Genomic DNA, 17,060 nt, shown 5'->3' on the forward strand with positions numbered 1-17,060 from the left:
TCGGGGAGGGGGGGGGGGGGGGGTTCTCGGTCCCCTGGCCGGCCCGTGACGCTGTCTCGCTTGCTCTTTGTGTGACCGCAGTGATGGGCGCGCTGGAGTCCCGAGGGGCGCTGCGGAAAATGAGCGACATGCTGGAGATGCTGATGAAGAGGATGGACATCCTGGCCAGGCTGGAGAATAGCACTGACTTCCACAAAGGGGACGAAGCGCGCTTCCCTCTGGACAGGTCAGTCGGGCGCGCCGATGCCCCACGAGGGGCCGGGGCCGGGCTGGGGCAGGCAGAGCTATTCCCCTCCCGCCGGGGGGGCGGCAGGGCCGAGCGGGTCCCCGGGCAGGACGTTCCTCTGCAAAGCCTCTCCGACAGTGGCTCTAACCATGCTGATGGGGTGCAAAACCCCCCCCCCAGGCATTGCACAGTGCCAGAAACACCAGGCTGAGCTGCCGCATGGGGTTTGGGGCATGTGATGCCCTCCAGGGCTTGGGCTTTTTGGAGTTCTGTTTGCTGCTTTTGGAAATCTTTTGGGGTTTCTGAAATGCCTATGAATTTTGGGGCCGTCTGTAGTGCTGGTCCCAGCTGCTAGCATTGCAGTGTGGAAGAGTGTCTTTTCATCAGTGGTAGAGCCAGAGATGGGAACCACCAGCAGCCAGAGCACCAGCTGCTGCACAGGGGCCTGAACTTTGCTCCCTCCTCTGCTATTAACTCCCCGCGCCAGGGGGGAGATGCTCAGCTATTTGGGCTTGTCCGTGCTCGGGCCTGTCCCCACTGAACGCAGGTGCTGGCTCCTTCGGAGCTAAGCCTTGCTTGAGTTAGCCACAAATAACTGAGCGTGGCTTTTAAGGAGATGGCACGTGCTAGCAGAGTGTGTGCGTGTTTGATAGTTCAAAAAAAAAGGTCTTTGCCCAAGATCTTGGAAGAGGTTGTAAGTGGAGTCGAATCTGGGTCTCCTGCAGCGCTGCTGGGCACTGAGCCACCGGCTCCCCTCTCTCCCCGACTTCCTCTCCTTTCTTCTCCATCCTCCCTTTTCTGAAATGCAAAGATCAGGCCAAAGCAGCCATTGATGCTGTTTGAAATCCAGGGCTGATATGTTCAGCCTTGGGGTAGAGCAGCGCCTCAAACGCAATGCTAGCAAGCTGCCCGGCCCTGAAATGCTGGCCTGGTGCTCCTGGCTCCGCTGCTGGGGACATCCCGCATCCGTCTCACGCGCTGCCGGCTTGAGAGATGTCATCAGACCCGCAACGACACGCTGGTTTACCAGAGAGACGTTTCCCTTTGCTTGGAGAGGCTTTAAGCATTTACTAATGCTAATTTTGCTGTCACTCCGAGGCCTGTAAAAACTGTAACTAAAGCAACTGGAACATGGAGGGGTAGAGAACTGAAAAAAAAAAAGGGGGGGGGGGCAGCACTCGTAACAAATTTTGCAATGCTGAAAAAACGCCGGGGTAGCTTGTGCCCGCTTGATGATTTTCTTGGCCACTCTTTGGTGAAAAAAGAACCAGTAATTTCAGGTTACAGTAATTTCTGCGTAGCAGCAGCCAAGAGACGGGCTTAAAAGCGTTTGTGTGAACTGGCAGTGATTGCTTAGGATGGAAATATCGCGTTCCAGGTYGGTTTATGGTACCCAGCGTCCCCGCAGGAGCTGGTTGTTGCAGGTGGGTCTGGGTGGTCTCGGTCCCCTTGGCCAGTCGGACTTGGGACTTGGGAAGTCTTTGCTGGTTTTGCAACTGGTGCTTCACTGGTTGTAGCGGAGGAGAAAGGCGCTGGCTGGTGCCTACATGGGAGGGCAGCAGCCGGCAAAAGCGCCTCTTATTTTTGCTCCCGCTGTTTGCAAGGTGCCTGGCGGCAATGGGGCGATGCAGGACGCGTCTCTCTTGATTATCTCGCTGCCCGAGGGGTTCCCCGGTGGAGCCGATTTCTCCTAGCTGCTCTGGGTTTATTTTGGGTCCCGCGTGGCAGGAGCCCGCTGATCGTTGGGTGGCGATGCTGGGGGAGAGMGCCTTGGGGACGTTGCACAGCCTGGGGAGCAAACCCGAGAATGGAGATCCAAAGAGCAGAAGCGCTGAGATGAATCCAAGTGCAAATAAAAAAAAAAAAAAGGGGTGTGCGTACGTGCACACCTGCGTGCTAGAAACGCCAGCAGGAAATGTCCCATGCATCCAGCCCCACRAGCATCTCCAGGGAGCTGTGCAACTTGGACTTTCCCATAGCTCGTATACCGCCGTACATGAGAGCAGCAGGTGGGAAAGCAGGCTGGACATCAAATGGTGCAGTACAAACACTTCTCATGCCTGCATAATGTCCTTGTTTTCGTCTAGCCTTTGAATCCAAAGGGCTGAATCCGGGTCAAGTTCCTGGGGCAAAGTGTCTCCAGGGAAGGAAGCACCATCACCAGGGTATCTCCTGGCTCTGGTCCTTCAAGGGTGGATGCTCCCTCTCCAGGCTGGGCTCCAGGGCACCTGCCGGGGGCGGCCAGGCTTGACGCGGGAGGAATTGCTGCCTGGGCTCCCGACTTCCCCCATAGGAATCTGTATTTTTTTCTTTTTTCCGTGGCTCTCTCCACCTTGGTACCTGACTCATGTACTTGCTTAGTATCTCAGTTCACCCACCAGCCCAATATTGGATTATTACTGTGATCCTTAGGGAAGCGCCAGCAGCATCTGCAAACACTTCCTAAGTGTTTTTTGATGCCTCCCTCCTCCCCTGGAGCCTCGGCCGGGGTCTGCGCCGCAGCGGAAGGAGGCGCGTGGGTGGCACGGGAGCGGTGCCGGGTTGTGTCCCTGCTGTCCAGCCCTGAGCGAAGCAACCTGGGGCAACCCGAATGGCAGCTAGGGCAAAACCTTGATGCCGCAGCAAGAAACCGTCTGCGGGAGGATAACGGGCTGCAGCTGAGGGTCCCTGCGGCGCTGGGGGGTGAGGATGCGCTGCGGATCCCGCGGGAACCCCGGTGCGGAGTGGGACCGGGGCCTCCCGCTGTCCTGGGTGCGAAGGCACCGAACTCCATCGGGGTTTGCTTCCTCCCTGCATCCCCATCACTGTCTCTTGGATCTCTAGTGACTGACTTGAAGCTGTCAGCAAAATAGTGCAGTTAAAGGGGGATAATTTCAAAGGGATTTTTTTTCTTTAAAGCGTTTCTGGTTGACACGGCTGCCGCGGTCATCTCTCCCACTGCGCAGCCGTCCGCGATGCCACCCGAGCAAAAGCGGGTTGCTGCTCGGTTTTACAAAGCGCTCTTCTTACTCTTGGGTCCCAAATGAAATCAGAAGGACTTGGGTTTGCGGAGCACCTCCCGAAGAAGAACGAGCCGAAGCCCTCGCTGGGCTTTATGAAATATCCATCTAATCAATCGCTGCCCGCTCCCTGCCGAAGCGCAGCTGCCTCCGAAGCGCTTGCGTGACGGCTGTCCGCTGCCAGTGCCGCTCTGCGGGTCTGCGCAGCCGGGAGGTCAGGGATGGCTTTTTCACTTCCAAAGCACAAGGAAGCGACTTAAACGAGGTGCAATTAATTACCCGCCTTGGAAAGCCTCYGAGCTGGCGGGGCAAAGAGCTTTGCTCTGCCCAAAGTTATTCCAGGATGTTTCTTAGCGAGCGGCCGCTGCGTTTGCCTGCGTCTTGGCTCCCTTTCGGCTCTCCCCGGGCATCGGCTTGGCTTGTGCCGCCCTGGGACGCCTCCGGCCGGTGTCCACGCCGCCGTGCAGCCGCCAGCGTGGCGCGTTGGGGTCGGCCCCGAGGCGAGGGGGCGGCGGGGAGGGCAGCTTCGCCCCCGCTGCCTGCGGCTGGGTGTACGGCTGCCCCCGTGGGCAGCCCAGCGGCCTCTCGCCCCGCTTTAGAAACAGCATTTGGTGACCCGAGCTGCACCGTTGTCCTCGGCGGGAGCCGCCCGGCGGCTTCCCAGGCGTCCCCCCACCCCGGCTTGCCACGGGGGCCGCTGGGGTTTGCCGAGTCCTCCCTCCATGCCTGCCCGGCGGCGAGGGCCGCGAGCGGCGTGCCGGCCGCCGTGAAATCTGTGTGGCTGTCCATCGAATGCAATCCCCGTGGATCGGCGGCGGGGCGGAAATTGGAAGCGCTCGCGGGAGTTTGCTGGGCGAGGGGAGCGTTAGCTCGGAGCAGGGGGGCCGGGGCGCGGAGCGGCGGATCCGAGCTTGGCACCGCAAGCGGGAGCTGCTGGGGGCCCGTCTCTGAGCCGGGGCTGCCCCGCCGTCCCCCCTGCTGCCCGCAGCGCTTGCGGCACCCGGCCCTGCTTCCCCGCGGGAGGCGTGATTCGCTAACGACTGATTAATCTTGAAGCTTAATTACTGCCGCGGCTTGGATCGCCTCCGCGCGCTCCGAGTGTTTGCTCTTGCGCTCGTTRCGGGACCCCACGTTCCTCTCGTCGTTAAAAGTCGCACGCTACGATGCTAAACTGGGCGATGCTCCTGCTGGCCCGGCTCTGTTAATTCCTAAATTATTGCTGTCGATAAACCGCCGCYGGATGCTCCCGGGTCCCTGCGGTAGAGCCGAGCCTGCGGCATCTCACCGGCCCYGCGCGGGGCTGGAGAGGGGGCGATGGGGCCCTCCGTGCCGCCCCCGGACCTCCCCGCACCTCCTTGGTGCATCGCGGGGCTGACTTAGCTTATTTGTAGAGGCCTGGATTGGTATTGGGGGTAGAAACAGCTGTTTCGGGTGCTCTTTGGGGGAAAGCGAACCTGCCTCGGTTTCCCCGCCGGTGCCGCCTCGGGGCGAGATGGGCATCCGCGAGCCTCCCTCGTGCCCCTCCGGCTCAATCCACTGCACCCGATTCCGTAACGGGCTCCGTTTTGGGTCCGTTTGGTGCGTTTCCAGCCCTGACCGCTGGTGCCGCGGGGGGGGTTGTCGATTTAGGGCGGTGGGGGTCAAAGCTGCCTCCGTGGTGGGGCGGACGGGTGAGCTTGGCCGCTGGGTGCACGTGTGCAAGGAGAGGAGGGTGGCCGGGCGGCCGGGGACCTTAACGCCAAGTGTCCCGCAGCCCGTGGGAATCGGGCGACCTAAGCAGGTAAACGAATGTCTGATTTATGCCTCAATTGAGGGAAAATCAACATACATCAAAGTGACCCCAGTAACCCTTGCGCCTGCGACCCTCCATATATTGAACGAAATTTGTTGGTGCCTGGGCTCGACTCTCTGTTCTGCTCTGCAAGTTGTTAGGAAGATGAAGGCTTGGGTTCAGCTTTAACTCCAGCTTCGTATTCAGGCTTAAGAAGGAGCTCTGAGCAGTTTATAGCGTTYGTAAAATATTTTAATTAACCATCTTGCTTATATGGTGTTGGCAAATTCTTTGCCATGTGGGGTATGCGTGAGCTGTTCGTTACGGGTCTGTGATGCTGGCTTTGATTGCAAAACTGGTCAACGTTTTCACGACGACATCTTATTTTTCTCGAAATTTATTGCCAGCTTGCTGAAATGGAGCTTTCCTGCAGGCTGTGCAGCCGCTGGCTTTCTGTTAGCTAAGGATTCAATCCTGTAAATACATTTGCGCGAGAAAGTTTGCCCAATGCAAATTGAAATTAAAATAAATTGAATTACTTTAGTGAGTAAAATGCCCCGGTATTTATTTTACGATCTATCATTTGGACAGCTTGGATTGGTCACGTGCCATGGTTTCCTTTCCCGAATTTGCTGAAAGTAACTCCTAGCTTTGGAGGAGTTTGGAACACGATTCTGCCTGTGCATCATCCAATATTTGCTTGAAATGAGTTTCCAAGGAACGTGCCCTTCCTGAAACGCGTTCCCTAGGATATTTGTCCAATATGAATTCAGAAGGAGCGCAGCCACAGCCAGAGCGGAGTCAGGTCTTYATTCAAATATTCATGGAGAAGAGATTGAGCTGTTTGCCTCAGCCCTGAGATATAATAGAAAAGACTGTGGAATGCAGAAATACCAGGAATTACATTTGAAGCGTACGCTGTTTTGTGATTTTTAGGGTTTTTTTTTATACAATTGAGTGGATGGAGCTGCCCGCGAAGCGGAAAAGCGCTTGCCAGTTGAACGGGCCTTTTCCGACGCGGGTCCGAGGGAAGTCGCAAAGACGGGCGGAGCGTCGTTATCCGCGTTTTAGCACCGGGAAGCTGAGGCGCGGAGGGGCCGAATGCCTCCATCAAGTCCGTGCCGGGGAGGCGCAGCCAGGCCGGGAGCGCGTCCTACCTCCGGAGCCGGAGCCGYGGTCCCGGCGCCTCGGCACCGCTTTCTGCCGCGCTGGAGGCGAGGTTCGCGGTGACGCGTCGCACGGTTGCCCCGCGCCGTCTGTCCTTCCCTGCTGTTTTCTTTGAGACAATGCTATAAATTTCCGACGAGGCGGGAGCGACGGGGGGGTTCGGGCTGCGTCCCCGCTCCCGACGGTGCCCTCGCTCCCTGCCAGCCCCCTGCAAAAAACCGAGCAAGCGCTTGTTTATCCAGGCTTAGGGCAAGAGCTCCAGCACTGGAGTTCATGAGGATTAAAAGCAGGATTACAAGTCAAATAAACACAGAAATGCGCAGCTGATCCTCCTGAACGGGGCACCCGGCCCATCGCCGCTGTAYCTCCTGTGCTGATCCCTGTTGTCTGCTGGGATCCGGTAGGGGCCAGTAACCTGGTTTTTAGGAGGAGCGCCGGCCGCCAGGTGAAGCCCTCGAGGGCCCCGGGCTTCTCCTTCTGCTTTCTCCCCCTGCCCTTGCGGGCGATCCGGGCTCCCTGTTTCTTCTCGGCGTGGGATGCAAGGATGCATGGATGCAAGGGTTGCAAGGACGGTTTCCGCTTTGCACTTGCATGTGCGAGCCYGGAGGGGTGCAAAGAGACGGGCAGAAGGACGTGGATCCCGAGGAAGTTTTGCCTCCGGCGTTGATGAGTTTTACCCTGATTCTCTTCCGCCAGAGGAGCAAAGCTCTGAGTCACGCCGACTTTCTGGAGCTCGAAATGGCCTTTTTCCTTTCCCAGCTCTTGGTGTCCCCCCAGGACCCCTCGGCTTTGCTCCTAGTGTCCGACTGCATGCTCGTCCTGCCCGGTTCGATGTCGTGGTGCGACGGGGAAAGCGGAGCCGCGTGTCCCTGGATTCGCTGTGCGAATGTTGCATTTGWGATGCATTATCTTTGAAACATCTGCTTTTCTCCCTCCGTATCGGTCTTTCCAAAGTCACGGCTTTCGGCAGTTAATAGCAAGAAATATAGGATGAGCAAGCAAATATGTTTAGGGCTTGTATTATGAAGACAACACGCAAATAGAAAGAGATTCATCTTTTCATAATGCCCCTTTTATAAAAGGCAATAAAAATACAGGGCCTTGTAAAGGGATAAACAGGCTGAATCTGAGCTGCCGCTGCAGGGCTGGGGACAAGAGACAAAGCGAAGGGAACCAAATTAATGCATAAAAAAGTAAAAGAAAACTCAACCTCCAGCTACATTATGTGCCAAATGATCTGCCAGTGGGGAAAGATATATCTTAATAGCAGTTTTTGAAACGAGATGAATACTGTAGATGGTGCATTATAAGCCACACTGTGATCTGAATCTTAATCATCATGGGGAAATATAAATCTGAAAATAATAAAGACGAAATCAATATTGATGGTTAGAAGTAAAAGTGCTTATATTTGCTGTAGTAAACGGTTCTCAGGTCCCAGGGAAAAATTTGTTCTAGGAAACCCATAGCGATTTACTATAGTTTCAATAGCTGGCACAGCCCCAGCCTATTTCGGTGGCATTTATATTGTCACTATAGAAAAATTTTAAAAAACAACAACAAGGGACAAAAGCACGTCGCCGCTGCCTGTGCTGGAAGCGAGTTCCTCTTTCAGCGGCGCCGGCGGAGGCGAGGCCGGCGTTCCAGCTAAAACAGAATAAAGCTTTTCTGTATGGGCAGCGTGCAAAGGATGCCAGCTCCTGCGCTGCCTGCCGTAGGTGTCGGTATTTGGGGGCGAGACCCCTCGTCGCTAACGCAAAGGTCACTTTGCGCTGCGGCAGCTGCATGTCGTGGCGTTAGGGTCACGTGCGCGAAACCCTGCGCCTTGAGGCCGTGCAGTGGCCGAAGGTCTCCGCGCGGGAGCCTGCGGCAGGGAGTCCCTCCGCTGAACGCGGCGATGCCGTCCCCCGGCYGGGCAATGCCGATGCGTCCTTTGCCTCCTGCAGATACCCTTGTCCTAAGTGAGGTTTAATGAGGCTGCAGCTTTGCACTGATTTTCTGCACGGACTGATTTTTGTGCTGGATAAACAGTTGATGATCTCATTCCCATTTTTGGATAATGAACAAGGGCGTTGAAATATTTCCATTCCGCTTAGCTGGCATTTGGTGGAATAAGCCACTTACCTTGTCCTTCCCGGTGTCTCTGGTTACTAAGGACAGGGCATCAGATTCTGATGAGCTGCAGAAAACCGTTTTGTGTTTGAGGTTTTGCTTTAAAAACCTTATTTTCCTGTCCTCTGCCCAGGTGACAAATCATTTTAATGATAGTTTCGGTAACTTATGCTTAACCTTCTGGTCATCTTTTTAATACCGTAAATGAAACATGCTCAAGTCGTACCCATGCTGCCCAGCGATATGAATGCGGGCGCCCGCATTAGCGCAAAAGCCGCGGTCCATCAGCACTGTCAGCATAGGAGCGCGGCTTTACGCRCTGGCTGCTTGCTCCAAAGGGACGTTTTGAATGGGAAAGAACCAAGATGGACATTTTTTGTGTCACTTTCCAGCTCCAAAATAGCAGAAGGGAGTGTAATATTCCCTTGGCTTCTTGATACTGGTCGCTTCAGGTTTCATTTCCCCTTCGGTGGCCCTTCCGCGTTTCGTGGGAAGCCTCGCAGCGCTAACGTGACTTGGGGCTCGCGTTTCAAAGAACTCAAAGCGTTGCCTGACTGCGATGATCAAACATACATTTTGCATCAAAGGGCTCTGGCTTGAAATCTTTTTGTTGGGAGAACATCTGTAGCTTGCAAGAGCTGGGCAAGCTGACATAAATGCAGGGCTGGATTCATCAGCTGGGGAAAACCTCCGCTGCAGCCGGAGCTCCAGCAGGATTTTCACTGGCTGGGATGCTGAGCCTAGAAGAAAGCAATTTATTTGGGACAACGGTGCTGATTGTGCTTGAAAGCATTTGCCCGTGCTGGTTCTCAGCCCTAGCTGAGCTCACCCCCCAAGCCATCGGAGATGAGATGGAGACCAAGGTGGCCTTCAGCCTTTGGGCAATTACCTGGCTTTTTGGGGCTGGCTCAGACCTGAGCGAGTGTCGGGGCAGGTAAAAGTTGAGTCATGGGCTGATCTAGGTGCTCGGAAAGGTGGAGCAGGGGTGCTGTAGCTGTGTGTCTCGGCACCTGGAGCAGTGGAGGAACCAGAGGAGCATCTCTGCCATGTGGAAATTCCCCTTCTGTTGCTGGCGGTTGGGCCATGAGCTGTAAATTCAGTGAATTCTTGGGGTATTTCTTGCTAAACTGATCACTGCAGCTTTTCCCGATTTTTCTGAGTGTGTGTGTATCACCTTCGTGGTCTGATTACTGCTTTCTTATGGAAAAAAGGTTGCAAAATGAAACTGGGGTTTTGAGAGCTTTCGGGGCTGGCCAGGCTGTTCAGCCCTCGGAACAGGAGCATTTTATCTCCTTGGAGCCATGCTGACAAGCATCACAAGTCTTTTTTGTGCCCATATCTTACCAGGCCTCCCTGTTTCAGCAGTGAAAGTTGCTGGCAGGAGACTCGGGGTTTATTCTCTGCAAAAGGTTGAAAGCTACTTGGGGGCAATGGTGTCCTCTGCATTTAATTATTATTTCTTAAAAGCCCAGGTTATGTGGTCCCCTGTGGAGATATGAAGGTTCAGTATTGACGGTCATAAACCATGCCAGAAGGAAAAATGTGGGCTGCTTGCTGCTACAGAATGGACTTTAAATCAACAGCCAAAGCAGTATCGGTTCATAAAACCAGGGTTTTTTTAGCCTTGAGGACAGAGGCGCTTTAAATCCCAGCCTTCAGGTTCGCTGATCTGCTAGAGAACAAACATAAAACTTCAGTGGGAAGGGCCTGAAATCAGCAAATATTTTTGTGCCAAGAGTATTCAAGATAGCTCTTTTGGGTTTGCTCACAACTTATGACATTTCTGTACATCTTAATGATCTGGGCAGCTGGGGGAAAAGCTTATGACCCAGACGCTGCAGAAGGGGAGATTATTTACAGCGATAACCGAGCTCAAGACGTCGTTTGCGGTGGATGTGGCAAACGAAGCGTTTGAGGTGGAAAGCTGGCTCCTTGTCAGACGTGGTAGGACATCGCAGTTGGTGGACTGAGTTCTTGTCCTCTTTTACATATTGCAGTAGATTTTCGTTCACATCAAGGCCCCTTTGCAGCGCTCGGTCACTAGTGTAGCTCCAGCCCAGGTGATACCCGGTGCAGCTGAGACGCTGGGGCTGATGTCTGTTTACCCAGGCTGGTGTCGATAGTGAGTTTTTATTCAACAGGCAGCGTACGCGGCTAAGTCCTCTTCAAACCGGTGGAATTTGGTCTCGAGCCTTAGCAGGAAGGTGCGCGTGTGTTTTGCTGGAGCTGCCCTGTGCCGCGATGCCGCATTCAGCCCTGCTGCGGTGGGTGATCGCCCTGTGACCCTGCCCCATGTGGCCCTCGCCTGCTGCTCCTCACCGGTTGCTTGAAGGAGCAAAGCTGTCCCCGATAGTGTTTGGGGAGCAAGGGTGAGCGGTTTGTGCAAAGCCCTCTGTACCCTGCACCCAGCCTTTCTTGCTCTCTGCAAGATGGACGAGACAGCAACTCCTCCACAGTTATGCGACAGACGCAACCAATGAAGTGTCATCACTGTCTTCCTCTTCATGGAGGCAACCAGGTCGTTTCTTTTCTGGGCCAGCTTGTATTTGTTCGCAGATTAAATGTAGTCCGGCAATGCTAAACTCCCGAGCAAAAAGGTTGCGTGTGTGTGATGCATGAGTGCTCGCCAGGGATACCTCGTGGCTGCACCTCTGCAGTGCTGTGCTCGCTCCAGTTGGCTGGGAATCACTGGAGGATGTGGAAATCTGCTGACCTAAATCCGTAGTGGATTGGCCAGACCGGTTCAGCCCATCCTCATGTCCTGTGTGTTTTGTGGCTGGGGCCATCGGTAGGCTGCTCCAGCCCTACTAGCTTCCTAGTGTCTTTTCCACTTTCTACCTTTTCTTTTTCTGGATTTTTTGTTCTTAGTCCTCTTTTTTTTTTTTTCTTGCATGCGCTGCAAGATCAATAATCTCGGTAAAGGATTTTCAGACATAACATATTTGAAATAAAGAAAACAAATTTTGCCAGCACATTTCATTTCCCCATGTAAAACACAGATGTATCTGCGTTTATCAGCACACTGAACAAAACGGCAGAGAATTGATTATGTAGTTTTAGTGAAAACTCTTTAAAGCCAATGAGATCTTTGCCGGATACATACTGGAAGATGCATTCCTGCTTTACATCCTGGGGCTAAGCTCTATGTGGCAGCAGCTTGCAAAGAAAGAAAGATTGCTGTGTGAAGCAGGAAGCCCTCCTGGCTCTTTCTAACAAACCTGGATGCTGCAACAAGAAGACATCATGTTTTCAGGGTCTATTTGTTTTCTTTCCAGGTTCCAGCCAGCAGCCGGTTTGATGGAGAGGATCCAAGCTATAGCTCAAAATGTCTCGGACATTGCAATAAAAGTAGATCAGATTCTCCGGAACAGCCTCATGAATGGAAAAGGTAAGCGTGCGAGGGGCTCCCCGTAGCCTATGCCCTGGACACAGCCACATGCTCCAAAATTCATATGGGTTGTGCAGTTGCAACAGGGAAATCTAGCCAAGCCTACCACAGAAGGCCTGGTAAAAACGCAGGGGAAGGGATGTTGATCTGAGGTTACCTACCTCACTCCTGTCTACAAAATTAAGTAGGACGTCTCATGCTCTTTGGCAGACCTCTTAGGACTTCCTGTGTCTAACTCTGTGAGAGTGTAGTATGTGGTCAGACCAGACATCGGTGAGCCCAAATCTTGTTTTGCCTTTTGGGGAAAGAATTAAAACRATGGAGAGATACAGAGAGGTCATGGTCCCACTGGGGCTTCCTCACTTCTGCCAATCAGCAGTTTGAAGACGTTGATCCACAACTGGTGTCTTGCTTTGGGGGGAGCAAATGTGTTTTGGCTGAGGTTGTACTTTATTTGAGATGGTTGACATACATCTGTTGTTCTACGGATACTGCTCTGGCTGTGGTATCGCTTTACCAATAGCCAAACCTTCTCACAAGATGGCCTTGGGCGAGTCCCATCACTTCCCTTGTTCAGTTTCCCAACCTGTAGAAGGGGAACATCAGACCGTGATGCTCAGAGACTCCAGGACTTTGTGGACCAGGCTGTAAAATTTTACTTGGAGTTTATACCTGCCTGTGTGTCTGTTCCTGCGGCATCCCATTCACAGGGGAAATCAGCCTCGTCACACTGGCTCATTAGCTGGCACCCTTATCTTGGGTGGTTTAATATCACCAGTCCTACCACCAAACAGAGGGCTGGGCTGATGGTTTCTCAAGAAGTTTTCCTGCTCCATTTTCTGGGCTCTGTGACAAAACCTCAGTGTGTTGTCCTCTCTTGTCCTTGGGTCCAAACCAGGGTCTTGGAAACAGCAAATGCGTAAGGGTAAAATACCCAAGATCAGTGTAGCAGATACAAGAGCATTCTATGACTGGCTTCCTCATTGTGCACTCAGACCACCCCTGGGGTATGAAATATTTAGCTACTTGTTAGTTTTTCTTCCTCTGGCCACAGATAATGTTCCAAAGAGCCTTTTCTGCCCCCTTTGATACGGGGGGAGATCTGGGCCAGGCAGCAGATTCCTTTCCTGATATCAATATTTAATGTCCATCTCTATTATGGAGACCCATTTCCCAGTGCGAAGGAGCGGAGGAGAGTATACTTAGTGTTAACAGCATAAATACTTGCATGACTGGCAGCACCATGTTAGACAGAGCAAATGGAGCCTCTCGTCATGCCCCTGACCCATTTTCATTTATTCAGTCTTTGGATCTGAATAACAGATGTCTGCCTACGCTTGGGCCAAGGGAGCAGTGGCTGAAAGTTGTCTCCTGTGCCAATACAGGACACGTTCACCGTCTGTAATTAGTCGCAGCTCAGCACGCTGGAAGCATCCCTTCAAGGGAGAGGAGGTCCTGAGTTTGGGCTGAGCCCATCTTGGAGGCATCTAGGACACCTTGCCGTTAGAGCCAGGAGGGCTGGAAAAGGAGGCTGGATAAGAAACCACACTGTGTGGTCTCTGGCACCAGCAGCTTCCTCCTTAAAGCGTTACCTTACTTGGCCAGGACGACTTGAGAGCTTGGGGAATCAATGCATGAGACCTGTGAAACTCGTGCCTGCAAGGGGCAGGAGTGGTGACGAATCTGAACTGAGTCAGAGTTAAATGTCGCACTCGGTTGAGCCAGTCTTCCCGCGGCGGGCTGCCTRCTCGCCTTCCTGCCCTGGGGCAAGGAGTAGTGCCATCAGCCAGATCGAAAGACTTGGTGATTTGGAACCGGAGCCTGGGGACTTGGACCCAGAGCCGGGAGATGTTCCCTTTCCAATCCCGGCAGTGCCTGGAGAGCAGCACGGCTCCCCGGACTGCTGCAGTTTGGGTGGCTGTGGAGGCTGGGGGCTTGAGTCTTCAGGTGGGAGATGCTTGCTCTGCCTCTTCGGTCTCATCTCTCATGAGGAAGCTTTTTTGGTTATAGGAAAGGAAGAGTGTATGGAAGGGGTAGTGTCTTTTACTAAACTGACAGCAGGGGATGGAAAACTCTCGTTACCATTTCTAGCCTGTTTCGTGCCTTATTCCAAGGATGTTGTCGATCTGCGTTGGAGGGTGTCTGGGGCCCGGGGGCTCTGTGTGTCAGACCCTGCTTTGGGTGTCCATCTTGGGGGGGTCCAGCTTCTCTGGCATCGCACTGGAGTGTGTGAGCAGCACCGACTGGGACAATTTTCGCTGCGAGTTTACAGTGCAAAGGCTGTCAAGTACTTCCTTGGATCCTGCAGCCTGTTTATTAAAAGGAGCGAGAATAGGTGGCACCTGGGACCTAGACCAGATCCAGTAATTTAGGCTGAGAGAGCAGAAAAAAAAATAATAATAATAATAAAAAATATATATATATACATATACACATATATATATAAGAGGACTATCGAACAGGGCTGTGTGCCTTGCTGCCCGGCTTGGCCGCGGTGCCCAGGGCGCGTGCTGCCAAGCGGGAGCCCGCGGGAGCACAGCCGGGTGCATGCAGGGACCAGCAGCCCGGTCCCATCACCCTGCTGCCTCTCCCGGTGCTGCTGGCTGACCTGCCGGCGTGTCCCGGCTCTCCTCTGCCCAAATTCTCTTTCTGCAGTGATGGACGGCAGGAGAGACCAGTGCGAGGTGCCCAGGGACCCCAAGTACCCTGACTGCGCTGGGAAAGTGGAGGTGAGTCGGGGCTCTCTTCCCTCCTTGGCTGGGGCGGTCGCCCGTCTCGGGATGGACCGGTTCCTCTGGGAGAGGGGCTCGTCCTCAAGTGGAAACTGCTGGGAAAAGGCATAAAGCAGCTACTATGGGAGTCTAACCTGGGACGCACGGTGCAGAGGGTGACTCTTCCCAGAATGACCCTTCCTTTTAAAACGAGACCCAGGTCGGGCCCACTGAAGAAGGAAGAGCAGAAGGTGCCTTTTGTGGCCAGCCAAAGGGCCCATGTAGAAAACGGGGCATGGCTGCCCCGTGGGGAGAAAACGCAAAGGTAGGCATCCCACGGAGGACAGATTTGGAGCTTTTGTTGTTAGGATGTAACCGTTTTCCTCAATAACGACACATACGGTCTTGGTAGCGTGAAGCATTGTAGCCGCAGTAGCCAAAGGGCAGAAGAAGCAGGGCTTGCAAGCAGCAGTCCAGTCAGCTCCAGGAGATTACCTCCGCCTGCAGACCTCACCGCCTGCATTTTCTTTGTTTAATGACAGAAGCATGATGAGGAGAAAGCGCTGTCACATCTTCTTTAAATATCTGGAGCGTTAGCTAGTATCTGGGGAGCAATCTCAGCCTTGCGCAGAAGAGCATCTTGTTCAGGTGACGAGGACCTTGATCTCAAATATTATGTCCTGCCTGCCACAGCGTGCTCCTTACACCTGAACGCAGCCTGGCATTTGGCCTGGGGCATGATTGCTTTGACAGAGAGCATATTTACGTGAACTAATTAAAAGTATCTCCCTTCCCCTCCCAGCCTCCTGCTTCAAACCCTGCTTAGATTTCTGTAGGGCTGAGTCTCTATGAAACGATACTGAAGGGTATATTAAAATGTTACCAGTGGTTGTGTTTTCCTCTTCCCCTAGCACTAGGCATCCTTTCCTTCCAGGATTTGAGTATATTCGGAGTGTAATTTAATTGTCGAAGGCTGTAATTCGATCTCCTGTCTGGATGATTGGTGCATTTTACATATTGCAGGCAGTGACCTGTCTCCTGAGTAGATTTGCTTTTGTAGTTGAATTAGAAGGAGGCCGGCGAAAGCCCTTCCAGGGGATGATAGATTGGCGATGCGGTTGCTGGCTCTTCTCCTCCGTGGGAAATCATCCCCTGGGACTGGCCGTGGAGCTGTATCCTCGCCCCGTCCTGCCCAGGGCTGTGCAAGCGGCAGGTCAGCTCGCTCCTTGGCAAAGCTAACGAGAAGCAATCCCCATAGCGTGTCGTTTGCTAGGAATTAGTGACTGTCCTGGGGGAGCGTGCCCCTTCTTGCTGGAATCTGTGCCTAAATCCTTGGTTTAGCTTCCACGGAAAAAAAGGTTGTGGAAAAGAGGGATCTTGGTGCGGAAAGGCACTGACATGCCGGTGCCTCGCTGGGCTGCCAGGTTTCCCGTGGTGGCGTCCGAAGCATCCCGTCGGGAGCGGGAGCCTGACGGGTTTCTTTGCCTCCCTTGCAGTGGATGAGGGCCAGGTGGACCTCTGACCCCTGCTATGCATTTTTTGGCGTGGACGGCACAGAGTGCTCCTTCCTCATCTACCTCAGCGAGGTCGAGTGGTTCTGCCCTCCCCTGCCCTGGAGAAACCAGACGGCGGCTTTGCCTTCGCCCGGGCCGCTGCCCAGGGGGCAGGTAAGGCCATGGCAGTTCGTGTCCTGCCTGGCGTGAGGGGGGTTTTGAGGGTTTAAAGCCGCTGAGACAAGCGTTCCCAGAGACAGCAGTGTCAGCAGGTCTCTGAGATGGATCCGAAGGCAGCACATGAGTTTTCTCACGTCTGGAGTGTCACAGGAGTCATCACATGCAGCAGGGCCCTGGGAATTTGGTGCATTAAGCGGAGGAGCTCTGGTTTCGGGCTGTGGCTCAGGAAAGGTGCCAGGTGACACGTGCCAGGTGTCACGTCAGCTCCGCAGGATTTACAGTTGGTGCAATGGGCTATTGTGTTACGGGCTGCTCCGGGTGGTCTGGGATCGGCTGTGCCAACACAATCCCCGGACGTGAGCTTTCATTTATAATTCAAGATCCTTTTTGAGTAGTTTTATGTGCCTGTCAGTTCGGGAGCTGAGAGGAGAGGCAGTGGGGAAGGCAAAACACCCCCTAAATTCCCTCCTCTCCTGCCTGCTCTCCTGTCCCAGATTTTCCAAGGGAAACCTCTTGCTAGCCCCCAGCTGATACTCAACAGCTCCGGAGGCTGGAAAGAGCCTTCCTTGCCGGGGGCTCCTTGTGCAGCAGATGCTTAGGGAGAGCAAACCTCTTCTGGTCCTCCAGGAGTCCCTGGGCTCCTCTCGCAGCTGCTTCCCCTCTACTTGGACAGCAAAGCCACTTTCTTCCCTAGGCAGCTTTCCGGAGCGACCTCACTCGCCTCCTGGAGCTGGTGGGCACGGGCAAGGAGTCCCTCATCTTCATGAAGAAGAGGATCCGGCACCTGGCTCAGCAGTGGCTGCGGGCGGCCCGGCGCCTGGAGCAGAAGCTGAAGGGCCGGCAGAGAGACCAGAAACACGTACGAGCAGTTTGCATGGGGTCTCGGTAGGGGGAGAGGGAGGCCGCACTATCAGGGACGCGGGGGACTGCAGCTGGGAGCAGGAATGGGCTGGGAGGGGACGTGATTTAGGGATGCATGTGGGCCTGGAGGGTCCGGTCTGTGGGCGTAGCGG

At 54.1% G+C, this 17,060-nt stretch overlaps 1 protein-coding gene across 3 annotated transcripts in view; it reads left to right on the top strand.

Annotated features, from left to right (window-relative positions):
- Positions 1-17,060, top strand: part of MGAT5B (alpha-1,6-mannosylglycoprotein 6-beta-N-acetylglucosaminyltransferase B) — a 75,640-nt gene that overhangs the window by 27,028 nt on the left and 31,552 nt on the right. For all 3 annotated transcript variants that reach the window (XM_026068564.1, XM_026068566.1, XM_026068565.1), the window contains 5 exons: positions 82-226; positions 11,551-11,663; positions 14,319-14,392; positions 15,871-16,041; positions 16,742-16,906. In XM_026068564.1, coding sequence (XP_025924349.1) covers positions 82-226; positions 11,551-11,663; positions 14,319-14,392; positions 15,871-16,041; positions 16,742-16,906 — 668 coding nt within the window. The remainder of the gene's footprint in view (positions 1-81; positions 227-11,550; positions 11,664-14,318; positions 14,393-15,870; positions 16,042-16,741; positions 16,907-17,060) is intronic.

Source organism: Apteryx rowi, unplaced genomic scaffold (assembly GCF_003343035.1).
Source record: "Apteryx rowi isolate R43461 unplaced genomic scaffold, aptRow1 scaffold_275, whole genome shotgun sequence".
NCBI lineage: Eukaryota > Metazoa > Chordata > Aves > Apterygiformes > Apterygidae > Apteryx > Apteryx rowi.